Source organism: Carcharodon carcharias, chromosome 7 (genome assembly GCF_017639515.1).
Source record: "Carcharodon carcharias isolate sCarCar2 chromosome 7, sCarCar2.pri, whole genome shotgun sequence".
Lineage (NCBI taxonomy): Eukaryota > Metazoa > Chordata > Chondrichthyes > Lamniformes > Lamnidae > Carcharodon > Carcharodon carcharias.
The window spans coordinates 95706926-95720967 of record NC_054473.1 but is presented as its reverse complement, the minus strand read 5'-3'; the positions used below and the strand labels follow the sequence as shown (position 1 = coordinate 95720967).

General features: G+C 50.1%; 1 protein-coding gene across 1 annotated transcript in view; it reads left to right on the top strand.

Annotated features, from left to right (window-relative positions):
* Positions 1-14042, top strand: part of LOC121280021 (docking protein 4-like) — a 117612-nt gene that overhangs the window by 43384 nt on the left and 60186 nt on the right. Inside the window, exon 3 of the mRNA XM_041191650.1 lies at positions 7854-7968. Coding sequence (XP_041047584.1) covers positions 7854-7968 — 115 coding nt within the window. The remainder of the gene's footprint in view (positions 1-7853; positions 7969-14042) is intronic.

Below are 14042 nucleotides of genomic sequence, written 5' to 3'. Positions count from 1 at the left end.
ACACAAATTGACACACACACCGATCCACGCACCGACCCACATGCCGACCCTCACACCGACCCACACACTGACCCTCACACAGACTATAACACCGACCCACACGCCGACCCTCACACCGACCCACACACTGACCCTCACACAGACTATAACACCGACCCACATGCCGACCCTCACACCGACCCACACACTGACCCTCACACAGACTATAAAACTGACCCTCACGTTGACCCTCACACTGACCCACACACTAACCCTGAAACTCAGCCCCTTACTCACTGCCACACTCACCTCCCACTCACCCTCACACCTACCCTCTCACAGATGCTCACTAGTGACCCTCACACTGAACCTACACTAACCCTCACACTGACCCTCACACAGACACACAAGCTGACCTTCACACCGACCCTCACACCGACCCTCACACCGACCCTCACACCGACACTCACACCGACCCTCACACTGACTCACACAGTGACCCACACAGTGACCCTCACATTGACCCTCACACTGACCCACACACTAACTCTGAAACTCAGCCCTTTACTCACTGCCACACTCACCTCCCACTCACCCTCACACCCACCCTCTCACAGATGCTCACTAGTGACCCTCACACTGACCCTCACACAAACACACAAATTGATCTTCACACTGACCCTCACACCGACCCTCACACCGACCCTCACACCGACCCACACACTGACCCTCACACTGACCCACACACTGACCCTCACACCGACCCTCATACCGACCCTCACACTGACCCAAACACTGACTCACACAGTGACCCACACAGTGACCCTCACACTGACCCTCACACCGACCCTCACACCAACCCTCACACTGACCCAAACACTGACTCACACAGTGACCCACACAGTGACCCTCACACTGACCCTCACATCGACCCACACACTGACCCACACACTGACTCACACAGTGACCCACACAGTGACCCTCACACTGACCCACACACTGATTCACACATTGACCCACACAGTGACCCTCACACTGACCCACACACTGACCCTGAAACTCAGCCCCTTACTCACTGCCACACTCACCTCCCACTCACCCACACACTCACCCTCTTATGGATGCTCGCTAGTGACCCTCACACTGACCCACACACTGACCCTCACAATGACTCTCACACTGACCCTCATACTGAGCCATACACTGGCCCTCACACTGACCCACACACTGACTCACGCACTGACCTTGACACTGACCCATGCACTGACCCACAAACTGAACCTCACACTGACCCACGCTCTGACCCATGCACTGACCCTCATACTGACTCACACACTGACCCACACACTGACCCTCACACCAACCCTCACACTGACCCTGACACTGAGCCACACACCAGTGGCTTCCTGAACACACACTAGGAACTAGGAACCCCTGCCCCTCTCTGCCCTTTAATTATCTGGACATAGACTGGGATAGTAATATGTAAAGTCCTCCATTATAACTACTGTATAATGTTTACACCTCTCTGCAATTTCCTTGCAAATTTGTTCCTCTACATCCTTCCACTAGTTGGGTGGCCAGTAGACTACACCAAGCAATGTAATTTCCCCTTTTTGTATCTGATCGCTAGCCAGATCGATTCTGCCCTTGACCCCCCCCTGGGATATCCTTTCGCTCTTGCACTGCAAAGCTCTCCTTAATCAATATTGCTACATCACTCCTCCACTCTTCAACCATTCACATATATGCACAGTAATTCTAGTTTACACTCTGTGACTTACACCTTACACTGAACCCAACTATTAATATATTGCTCCTTGGCCTAACACTGTCTATCTCTCCCATTATTCTGTGCAACTTGGCATTCATCTCTGATGATATCTCCAGATTCCCACACCCTGCCGAGTTAATTTAAACCCTCCACAATAACACAACCAAAACACTTCTGAAGAAAATTGATGCAGGCTCTGTTTAGGTGCAACTCATCCAGCCTGTACACATTGCATCCCCCTTCTCACCTGTCCCTCATCCTTTCTCACTTATCCCCTCATCTTCTCAACGGTCCCCCCACTCCTTCTCAACTGTGCTCTCCATCATTCTCACCTGTTCCCTCACCCCATCTCCCCGCCCAACACTCCTTCTCACCTGTCCCTCACACTTTTTCACCTGTCCCCACACTTTCTCACCTGTCCCTCACTCTTTCTCACCTGTCCCCACACTTTCTCACCCGTCCCTCACACTTTCTCACCTGTCCCTACACTGTCTCACCTGTCCCTACACTGTCTCACCTGTCCCTCACACTGTCTCACCTGTCCCCCACATTTTCTCAGTTGTCCCCCAACTCTTTCTCAGCTGTCCCCTCACTCCTTCCTGCCTATGCCCACACGCCTTCTCATCTGCACTCCCCAGTCCATCTCACCTGCCTCCCATTCCATCTCACCTGACCCCCTGTCTCCTTGTCACCTGTCCCCTCACTCCTTCTCAACCATCCTGACATGCATTCTTACCTCTCCCCTCACTTATCTCATCTGTCCCCCACTCTTTCTTCCTTGTCCGCTCACTTCATCTCATCTGTCTCCATTCCTTCTTATCTGTCTCCCATTCTTTAAGACCTCTTCCCCACTGCTTCTGACTTGTCCCCCTACTCCTTCTCACCTGTCCCCTCTACTCCTTCTGACCTGTCCCCCCACTCCTTCTCAGGTGTCCCCCCACTCCTTCCCAGGGTCTTAAAGGAAGTGGCAGCAGGGATAGTGGATGCATTGGCTATAATATTCCAAAATTCCTTGGATTCTGGAAATGTTCCAATGGATTGGAAAAATGCTAATATAATGCCCTTATTCAAAAAGGGGGGAGGCAGAAAGTAGGAAACTATAGACCAGTTAATTTAACGTCTGTCATTGGGAAATTGTTGGAATCCATTATTAAGGAAGTAATAATGGGGTATTTGGAAAGTCAAAATGTAATCCATCAGAGTGAGAATGGTTTTATGAAGAGTAAATCATTTTTGACTACTAACTTGCTAGAATTCTTTGAAGATGTGACAAGCAAAGTGGATAATGGGGATCCTATAGATGTAGTATATCTGGACTTCCAGAAGACCTTTGATAAGGTGCCACACAAAAGATTAATACACAGGATAAGATCACATGGAGTTAAGGGTAATATATTAGCTTGGATAGAGGATTGGCTAACCAACAGAAAGCAGAGAGTTGGGATAAATGGGTCCTTTTCAGGATGGCAAGCTGTAACCGATGGGGTGCCACAGGGTTCGGTCCTTGGGCCCCAGCTATTTACAATCTGTATTAATGACTTGGATTCAGAGATCGAAGGTACTATAGCTAAATTTGCAGATGACACCAAAATAAGTGGGAAAGTAAGTTCCAATGAAGAAATAAATAAATATACAAATTAACATGGACAGGTTAGGTGAATAGGCCAAAATTTGGCAGATGGAGTTTAACGTGGATAAGTGTGAGGTTATCCATTTTGGTTGGAAGGATAAAAAGGCGACTTATTTAAATGGAGAGAAATTTCAGAATGCTTCAGTGCAGTGGGACCTGGGTGTCCTCGTGCATGAATTGCTGAAAGCTAGTATGCAGGTACAGCAGGTAATAAGGAAGGCAAATGGAATTTTGGCGTTTATTGCTAAAGGAATAGAGTATAAAAATAGGGAAGTGTTGTTGCAACTGTACAAGGCATTGGTGAGACCGCACCTGGAGCACTGTGCACAGTTTTGGCCCCCTTACTTGAAGAAGGATGTAGCTGCACTCGAGGCAGTTCAGAAGAGGTTCACTAGATTGATTCCAGAGATGCGGGGCTTGTCTGATGAGGAGAGATTGAGCAGTTTAGGCCTATACTCACTAGAGTTTAGAAGGATGAGAGGAGATCTAATTGAGGTATATAAGATGCTAAAGGGGATAGACAAAGTAGACGTGGAGATGTTTCCCCTTGTGGGGCATTCTAGAACGAGAGGCCATAGTTTTAGTCTAAGGAGTGGTCGATTTAAATCAGAGATGAGGAGGAATTACTTTTCTCAAAGGGTTGTGAATCTGTGGAATTCACTACCTCAGAGTGCAGTGGATGCCGAGATGCTGAGTAAATTTAAGGAGGAGTTAGACAGAGTTTTAATTAGTAATGGGTTGAAAGGTTATGGGGAGAGGGCGGGAAATTGGAGTTGAGGCCAAAATGAGATCAGCCACGATCATATTGAATGGCGAGGCAGGCACGAGGGGCTGAATTGCCTAATCCTGCTCTTAGTTCTTATGTTCTCACCTGTCCCCCCCACCCCTTCTCACCCATTTTGACACCCCTTCTCACCTGTCCCCTCACTCATCTCAACTGTCATCCATTCCTTCTCACCTGTTTCCCACTACCTCTCGCCTGTTCCCCAATTCCCTCTCACCTGTCTCCTCAGTCTACCTCACCTCTGCCCATACTCCTTCTCACCTGTCCTCTCACTATTCCCCTATGCTTTCTCACCTATCCCTCCACTCCTCCTCACCTTCCCCCAATCCTTCTGACCTGTCCCTCATTCTTTCTTACCTGTCTTCTCATTCCTGTGTCCCACTCTTTCTCACCAGTGCACTCACTCCTTCTCACCTGTCCCCCACTCCATCTCACCTGTCCCTCACTCTTTCTCACCTGTCCCTCACTCTTTCTCACCTGTCCCCCACTCCTACTCACCTGTGTCCTCACACCGACTCACCTACCCCCCACTCCATCTCACCTGTCCCTCACTCCTTCTCAGCTGTCCCCCACTCCTACTCACCTGTGTCCTCACACCTACTCACCAACCCCTCTCACTCCATCTCGCCTGTGTCCTCACACCTACTCACCAGCCCCCCTCTCTCCATCTCGACTGTGTCCTCACACCGACTCACCTGCCCCCCCCACTCCATCTCGCCTGTGTCCTCACACCTACTCACCAACCCCGCTCACTCCATCTCGCCTGTGTCCTCACACCTACTCACCTGCCCCCCTCACTCCATCTCGCCTGTGTCCTCATACCTACTCACCTGCCCCCCTCAATCCATCTCGCCTGTGTCCTCACACCTACTCACCTGCCCCCCTCACTCCATCTCGCCTGTGTCCTCATACCTACTCACCTGCCCCCCTCAATCCATCTCGCCTGTGTCCTCACACCTACTCACCTGCCCCTCTCACTCCATATCACCTGTGTCCTCACACCAACTCACCTGCCCCCCTCACTCCATCTCACCTGTGTCCTCACACCAACTCACCTGCTCCCCTCACTCCATCTCACCTGTGTCCTCACACCTACTCACCTGCCCCCCTCACTCCATCTCGCCTGTGTCCTCACACCGACTCACCTGCCCCCCTCACTCCATCTCACCTGTGTCCTCACACCTACTCACCTGCCCCCCTCACTCCATCTCGCCTGTGTCCTCACACCTACTCACCTGCCCCCCTCAATCCATCTCACCTCTGTCCTCACACCTACTCACCTGCCCCCTTCAATCCATCTCACCTCTGTCCTCACACCTACTCACCTGCCCCCTTCACTCCATCTCGCCTGTGTCCTCACACCTACTCACCTGCCCCCCTCACTCCATCTCACCTGTGTCCTCACACCAACTCACCTGCCCCCCTCACTCCATCTCACCTGTGTCCTCACACTGACTCACCTGCCCCCCTCACTCCATCTCGCCTGTGTCCTCACACCAACTCACCTGCTCCTCTCACTCCATCTCACCTGTGTCCTCACACCTACTCACCTGCTCCCCTTACTCTTTCTCACCTCTGTCCTCACACTTACTCGCCTGCCCCCCTCACTCCATCTCGCCTGTGTCCGCACACTGACTCATCTGCCCCCCTCACTCTATCTCGCCTGTGTCGTCACACTGACTCACCTGCCCCCCTCACTTTATCTCGCCTGTGTCGTCACACTGACTCACCTGCCTCCCTCACTCTATCTCGCCTGTGTCCTCACACCTACTCACCTGCCCCCTCACTCCATCTCACCTGTGTCCTCACACTGACTCACCTGCCCCCCTCACTCCATCTCACCTGTGTCCTCACACTTACTCACCTGCCCCCCACTCCATCTCACCTGTGTCCTCACATCTACTCACCTGTGTCCTCACACCTACTCACCTGTGCCCCCATCCTTCCTGCTTCTAGCTTGTAGCTGGCGAATCGCTGCCCAGGTGTCTCTTCATATCACAGCTGGGTGTAAGCATCTGGCACTATGACTCGTCCACCACAGTAACTGGATGACTCCCTCAGCGGCAGCCCTGGGATTGGCTCCTGACGTGGTAAGGCTGGTGGAGCATCCACCTTCTGTCCACCTGTGCATGTCAACAACACAGACCCCATTCCAAAATCAGGACTTCAGTGTGAACTACAAAACCCTGTTCCCTCTCTTTCTCTCTCTGTCTATGTCTTTCTCTCTGATCTCTCTGCCTCCCTCTCTCTGTCTCTCTTTCTCTCTCTCATTCTTTTTCTCTTTCTCTCCTTCTCTCTGCCTTTATCTCTGCCTCTGTCTCTCTAACTGTGTCTCTTTCTCTCTTTGTGTCTCTCAGTCTCTCCCACCGCCAGACTGATTCCTGATTATCCTAACAAGAGAGATTGAAGAGACTGGTCCTCTATTCTGTTCAGAAGAATGAGAGGTGTCCCACGCTCTTTCTCACCTGTACCCAACTCTATACACCTATCCCCAACTCCTTCTCTCCTTCTCACCTTCCAGCATCTACCCTGTTGAGCCCTGGAAGAATTTTGCCTCAATGAGATCATTTCTCATTCTTCAAAACTCTTGGCCAGCTTCCTCAATCACTCCTACAGGACAATCCTGCCATCCCAGGGATCAGTCTGATGAACCTCAGCTGCACTCTCTCCATGGCAAGTGTATCCTTCCTTAGACAAGGAGACCAAAACTGTGCACAATGCTCCAGGTACAGTCTCACCAAGGCTCTATACAACTGCACCAGGACATCTTTACTCTTGTACTCAAATCCCCTTGTGATTAAGGGCAACATACCATTCACCTCCCTAATTACCTGCTGCACCTGCATGTTAGCTTTCAGTGATTCATGAACAAGGCCACCCAGGTCCCTTTGGACATCAATACTTCCCAATCTCTCACCATAAAGAAATACTCTGCCTTTCGGTTTTTTTCTACCAGAGTGGATAACTTCACAGTTTTCCACATTATAATCCAACTGCCATGTTCTTGCCCATTCACTTAGCCTGTCTAAATCACCTTGAAGCCTCCTTGCATCCTCCTCACAACTCTCATTCTTGCCTAGTTTTGTGTGCCGAGCACTGATCTTTGTGGTACCCCAATAGTCACAACCTTCCCTTCCGAAAATGACCGATTTATTCCGACTCGCTGTTTTCTGTCCATTAACCAGTTCTCAATCCATACACATTTGTTACTCCCAAGCCCATGCGCTCTAATTTTGTTTACTAACATCCTTATTGAAAGCCTTCTGAAAATCCAAATACACCACATCCACTGGTTCCCCGTTATCTGCCCTGTGAGTAACATGCTCAAAAAACTCCAACAGGCTTGTTAAACGTAACTTCCCTTTCATAAATTCCTGTGGACTCTGGCCAGTCTCCATTATTTTCTAAGTGCCCTGTTATCACATGCTTTATAATATAATCTAGCATGTTCCCCTACTGTTGATGTCAGACTAACGGGTCAGTAGTACTCCATTTTCTCCCTCCCTCCATTCTTATCAATATTATTTGTTTTCACTTCTTCAGTGTTGCTTGTCCATTGCTTCTCGAATATTACTGGAAGGTTTTGTGCACCCCTCTCCATGAAGAGAGGCTCAAAGAAGTTCCACACTTTCTCTGCCATTCCCATCTTCCCAATGATAAATTCTCCTGTCACCCCATGTTTTTAGGTCACAGAAATCAGCAATGTGAAGAATATTACACGCTTACCGAAGGACACGATGAGCCAGGCAGTCGCTCTCATCTTCACCGATGACACTTCCCGCACATTTACCTGTGACTCAGGTAAGGTCAAGCAAGACTGTCATTACAAACACACAGGTACACAGCATGACCGGAGAGCACAGTGGGACTAGGTGCTACCGCTCAAACTTAGCGCAAGTCACCAGTTAGACGTAGTGAACATAGAACGCGGTACCCCAGTGTGAATCAATGTGTGTGGGACTGTACCCCAGTGAGAGTCAGTGTGTGTGTGGGACTGTACACCAAGAAGAGTGAGTGCTCGGGAATTTGTACCCCGTTGAGAGTCAGTGTGTGCGGGACTGTATCTCAGTGGGAGTCAGCGTGTGTGGAACTATACCCCAGTGAGATTCAGTGTGTGTGGAACTGTACCCCAGTGAGAGTCAGAGTGTGTGGAACCCGTACCCCAGTGAGAGTAGTGTGTGTGGAACCCGTATATCAGTGAGAATCGGCGTGTGTGGAACTGTACCCCAGTGAGAGGCAATGTGTGTGGAACTGTATCACAGTGATAGTCAGCGTGTGTGGAACTGTATCACAGCAAGAGTCAGTGTGTGTGGAACTTAATCTCAGTGAAATTCAGTGTGTGTGGAACTGTACCCCAGTGAGTGTCAGTGTGTGTGGAACTGTAACCAGTGAGGGTGAGCGTGTGCGGAACTGTATCTCAATGAGAGTCATTGTGTGTGGAACTAGTACCACAGTTAGAGCCTGTGATGTGGGACTGTACCACAGTGAAAGTCAATGTGCGAGTGAATGTATCCCAGCGTGTGTCAGCATCTGTGAAACCTGTACCCAGTTAGACTAAGTGTGTGTGACTCTTACCCCAGTGAGAATCAGTGTGTGGAAATGTACCTCAGTGAGAGAGAGTGCGTGTGGGACCAGTACCCCAGTGAGAGTCAGTGTATGATATACTGTACCACAGTGAGAGTTGGTGTGTGTGGAACTGTACCCCAGTGAGAGTCAGTGTGTGTAGAACAGTACCCCATTGAGAGTAGATGTGTTTGGAACTGTACCCCAGTGAGAGTCAGTGTGTATGGAACTGTGCCCCAGAGAGAGTCAGTGTGTGTGGAACTGTACCAGATTGAGAGTCAGTGCGGGTAGGATCCAAACCCCAGTGAGAGTCAGTGTGTGTGGAACCCGTACCCCAGAGAGAGTCAGTGTTTGTGGAACTTGTACCCTAGTGAGAGTTGGTGTGTTTGAAGTGTACCCCAGTGAGAGTTGGTGTGTGTGGAACTGTACCCCAGTGAGAATCAGTGTATATGGATCTTAACCCCAGGGAGAGTCAGTGTGTATGGAACTGTGCCCCAGAGAGAGTCATTGTGTGTGGAACTATACCACAGTGAGAGTCAGTGTGTGTGGAACTGTACCCCAGTGAGGGTCAGGGTGAATGGATCTTAAACCCAGGGAGAGTCAGTGTGTATGGAACTGTGCCCCAGAGAGAGTCATCGTGTGTGGAACTGTACCACAGTGAGAGTCAGTGTGTGTGGAACTGTACCGCAGTGAGAGTCAGTGTGTATGGATCTTAACCCCAGGGAGAGTCAGTGTGTATGGAATTGTGCCCCAGAGAGAGTCATTGTGTGTGGAACTGTACCACAGTGAGAGTCAGTGTTTGTGGAAATGTACCCCAGTGAGGGTCAGTGTGCATAGAAATGAGCCCCAGTGAGAGTCAGTGTGTATGAAACTGTACCCCAGTGAGAGTCAGTGTGTATGTAACTGTACCCCAGTGAAAGTCAGTGTGTGTGGAATCCGTACCCCAGTGAGATTCAGTGTTTAAGGAACCCGCACCCCAGTGAGAGTCAGTGTGTGTGGAACTGTACCCCAGAGAGAGTCAGTGTGTATGGAACTGTGCCCCTAGAGTGTCAGTGTGTGCAGGATCCATACCCCAATGAGAGTCAGTGTGTGTCGAACCCGTACACCAGTTAGAGTCAGTGTGTGTGGGAATGTACCACCGTGAAAGTCAGCCAGTGTGGAATTGAACCTCAGACAGAGTCAGCGTGTGTGGCACTCTACCCCAGTGAGTCTCAATTTGTATGGAACAGTACCGCAGTGAGTGTCAGTGTGTGTGGAATTGTACCCCAGTGAGAGTCAGCGTGTGTGGAACTGTATCACAGTGAGAGTCAGTGTGTGTGGAACGGGATCTCAATGAAATTCAGTGTGCGTGGAACTGTACCCCAGTGAGAGAGAGTGCTTGTAGCACGAGTACCAAAGTGAGAGTCAGTGTATGGGGAACTGTACACCAGTGAGAGTCGGTGTGAGTGGAACTGTACACCAGTGAGAGTCGGTGTGAGTGGAACTGTATCCCAGTGAGAGTCAGTGTATGTGGAACTGTAACCCAGGGAGAGTCAGTGTGTATGGAACTGTGCCCCAGAGTCAGCGTGTGTGGAACTATACCCCAGTGAGAAGCAATGTATGTGGAACTGTATCACAGTGATAGTCAGCGTGTGTGGAACTCTACCCCAATGAGTCTCAATTTGTATGGAACAGTACTGCATTGAGTGTCAGTGTGTGTGGAATTGTACCCCAATGAGAGTCAGTGTTTGTGGAACTGTATCACAGTAAGAGTCAGTGTGTGTGGAACGGGTTCTCAGTGAAATTCAGTGTGTGTGGGACCGTACTCCAGTGAGTGTCAGTGTGTGTGGAACTGTAACCAGTGAGGGTCAGCGTGTGCGGAACTGTATCTCAATGAGAGTCATTGTGTGTGGAACCCATACCCCAGTTAGAGCCTGTGATGTGGGACTGTACCACAGTGAAAGTCAATGTGTGAGTGAAGGTATCCCAGCGTGTGTCAGCGCCTGTGAAACCTGCACCCAGTTAGACTAAGTGTGTGTGACTCTTGCCCCAGTGAGAATCAGTGAGTGGAAATGTACCTCAGTGAGACAGAGTGCGTGTGGGACCAGTACCCCAGTGAGAGTCAGTTTATGATAAACTGTACCTCAGTGAGAGTTGGTGTGTGTGGAACTGTACCCCAGGGAGAGTTAGTGTGTATGGAACTGTGCCCCAGAGAGAGTCAGTGTGTGTGGAACCCGTAATCTAGTGAGAGTCGGTGTGTGTGGAACTGTACCGCAGTGTGAGTTGGTGTGTGTGGAACTGCAACACAATGAGAGTCAGGATGTGTGGAACTGTACCCCGGGGAGAGTCAGTGTGTGTGGAACTGTACCAGAGTGAGAGTCAGTGCGGGTAGGATCCATACCCCAGTGAGAGTCAGTGTGTGTAAAATCCTTACCCCAGTGAGAGTCAGTGTTTGTGGAACTTGTACCCTAGTGAGAGTTCGTGTGTGTTGAAGTGTACCCCAGTGAGAGTTGGTGTGTGTAACTGTACCCCAGTGAGGGTCAGTGTGTGTGGATCTTAACCCCAGAGAGAGTCATTGTGTGTGGAACTGTACCACAGTGAGAGTCAGTGTGTGTGGAACCATATCACAGTGAGAGCCAGTGTGTGCAGGATCCATATCCCAGTGAGAGTCAGTGTGTGTGGAACCAGTACCCCAGTTAGAGTCAGTGTGTGTGGGAATGTAGCCTGTGAAAGTAAGCATATGTGGAATTGTACCTTGTCAGACAGCATGTGTGGGATCTGTACGCCAGTGAGAGTCAGAGTGTGTGGAACCCGTACCCCAGTGAAAGTTGGTGTGTGTGGAACCCGTACACTAGTGAGAGTCAGCGTGAATGGAACTGTACCCCAGTGAGAGGCAATGTGTGTGCAACTGTAACCCAGTGAGAATCGGTGTGAGTTGAACTGTAACCCAGTGAGAGTTGGTGTGTGTGGAACTCTACCCCAGTGAGAGTCAGTGTGTGTGGAACTGTAACCCAGGGAGAATCAGTGTGAATGGAACAGTGCCCCAGAGTCAGTGTGTGTGGATCTGTACCCCAGTGAGGGCCGCTTGTGTGGAACTGTATCCAAATGAAAGTAAGTGTGTTTCGAACTGTATCCCAGTGACAGTCAGTGTGTATGGAACTGTACCCCAGTGAAAGTCAGTGTGGGTGGTACCCATACCCCAGTGAGAGTCAGTGTTCATGGAACCCGTACCCCAGTGAGAGTCAGTGTGTGTGGAACACATACCCCAATGACAGTCAGTGTGTGTCGAATTGTACCCCAGTTAGAATCCATGTGAGTGGAACACGTACCCTAGTGAGATTTGGTGTGAGTGGAAATGTACCACAATGAGAGTCAGTGTGTGTGGAACAGTACGCCAGGTGAGTCAGTGTGTATGGAACTGTGCCCCAGAGAGAGTCAGTGTGTGTGGAACTGTACCATAGTGAGAGTCAGTGTTTGTGGAAGCCGTAACCTAGTGAGAGTCAGTCTGTGTGGTACTGTACCCCAGTGAGAGTTGGTGTGTGTAGAACTGCCCCCCAGTGAGAGTTGGTGTGTGTGTGTAACTGTACCCCGGGGAGAGTCAGTGTGTATGGAACTGTGCCCCAGAGAGAGGCAGTGTTTGTGCAACTGTACCACAGCGAGAGTCAGTGTGTGTGGAACTGTACCCCAGTGAGAGTCAGTGTTTGTGGAACTCGTACCCTAGTGAGAGTTGGTGTGTGTGGAAGTGTACCCTAGTGAGGGTTGGTGCGTGTGGAACTGTGCCCCAGAGAGAGTCAGTGTGAGTGAAACTTTAACCCAGGGAGAGTCAGTGTGTATGGAACTGTGCCCCTAGAGTGTCAGTGTGTGCAGGATCCATACCCCAATGAGAGTCAGTGTGTGTCGAACCCGTACACCAGTTAGAGTCAGTGTGTGTGGGAATGTACCACCGTGAAAGTCAGCCAGTGTGGAATTGAACCTCAGACAGAGTCAGCATGTGTGGCACTCTACCCCAGTGAGTCTCAATTTGTATGGAACAGTACCGCAGTGAGGGTCAGTGTGTGTGGAATTGTACCCCAGTGAGAGTCAGCGTGTGTGGAACTGTATCACAGTGAGAGTCAGTGTGTGTGGAACGGAATCTCAATGAAATTCAGTGTGCGTGGAACTGTACCCCAGTGAGAGAGAGTGCTTGTAGCACGAGTACCAAAGTGAGAGTCAGTGTATGGGGAACTGTACACCAGTGAGAGTCGGTGTGAGTGGAACTGTACACCAGTGAGAGTCGGTGTGAGTGGAACTGTATCCCAGTGAGAGTCAGTGTATGTGGAACTGTAACCCAGGGAGAGTCAGTATGTATGGAACTGTGCCCCAGAGTCAGCGTGTGTGGAACTATACCCCAGTGAGAAGCAATGTATTTGGAACTGTATCACAGTGATAGTCAGCGTGTGTGGAACTCTACCCCAATGAGTCTCAATTTGTATGGAACAGTACTGCATTGAGTGTCAGTGTGTGTGGAATTGTACCCCAATGAGAGTCAGTGTTTGTGGAACTGTATTACAGTGAGAGTCAGTGTGTGTGGAACGGGATCTCAGTGAAATTCAGTGTGTGTGGGACTGTACCCCAGTGAGTGTCAGTGTGTGTGGAACTGTAACCAGTGAGGGTCAGCGTGTGCGGAACTGTATCTCAATGAGAGTCATTGTGTGTGGAACCCATACCCCAGTTAGAGCCTGTGATGTGGTACTGTACCACAGTGAAAGTCAATGTGTGAGTGAAGGTATCCCAGCGTGTGTCAGCGCCTGTAAAACCTGCACCCAGTTAGACTAAGTGTGTGTGACTCTTGCCCCAGTGAGAATCAGTGAGTGGAAATGTACCTCAGTGAGACAGAGTGCGTGTGGGACCAGTACCCCAGTGAGAGTCAGTTTATGATAAACTGTACCTCAGTGAGAGTTGGTATATGTGGAACTGTACCCCAGTGAGAGTCAGTGTGTGTGGAACCCGTAATCTAGTGAGAGTCGGTGTGTGTGGAACTGTACTGCAGTGTGAGTTGGTGTGTGTGGAACTGCAACACAGTGAGAGTCAGGGTGTGTGGAACTGTACCCCGGGGAGAGTCAGTGTGTGTGGAACTGTACCAGAGTGAGAGTCAGCGTCGGTAGGATCCATACCCCAGTGAGAGTCAGTGTGTATAAAATCCGTACCCCAGAGAGAGTCAGTGTTTGTGGAACTTGTACCCTAGTGAGAGTTCGTGTGTGTTGAAGTGTACCCCAGTGAGAGTTGGTGTGTGTGTAACTGTACCCCAGTGAGGGTCAGTGTGTATGGATCTTAACCCCAGGGAGAGTCAGTGT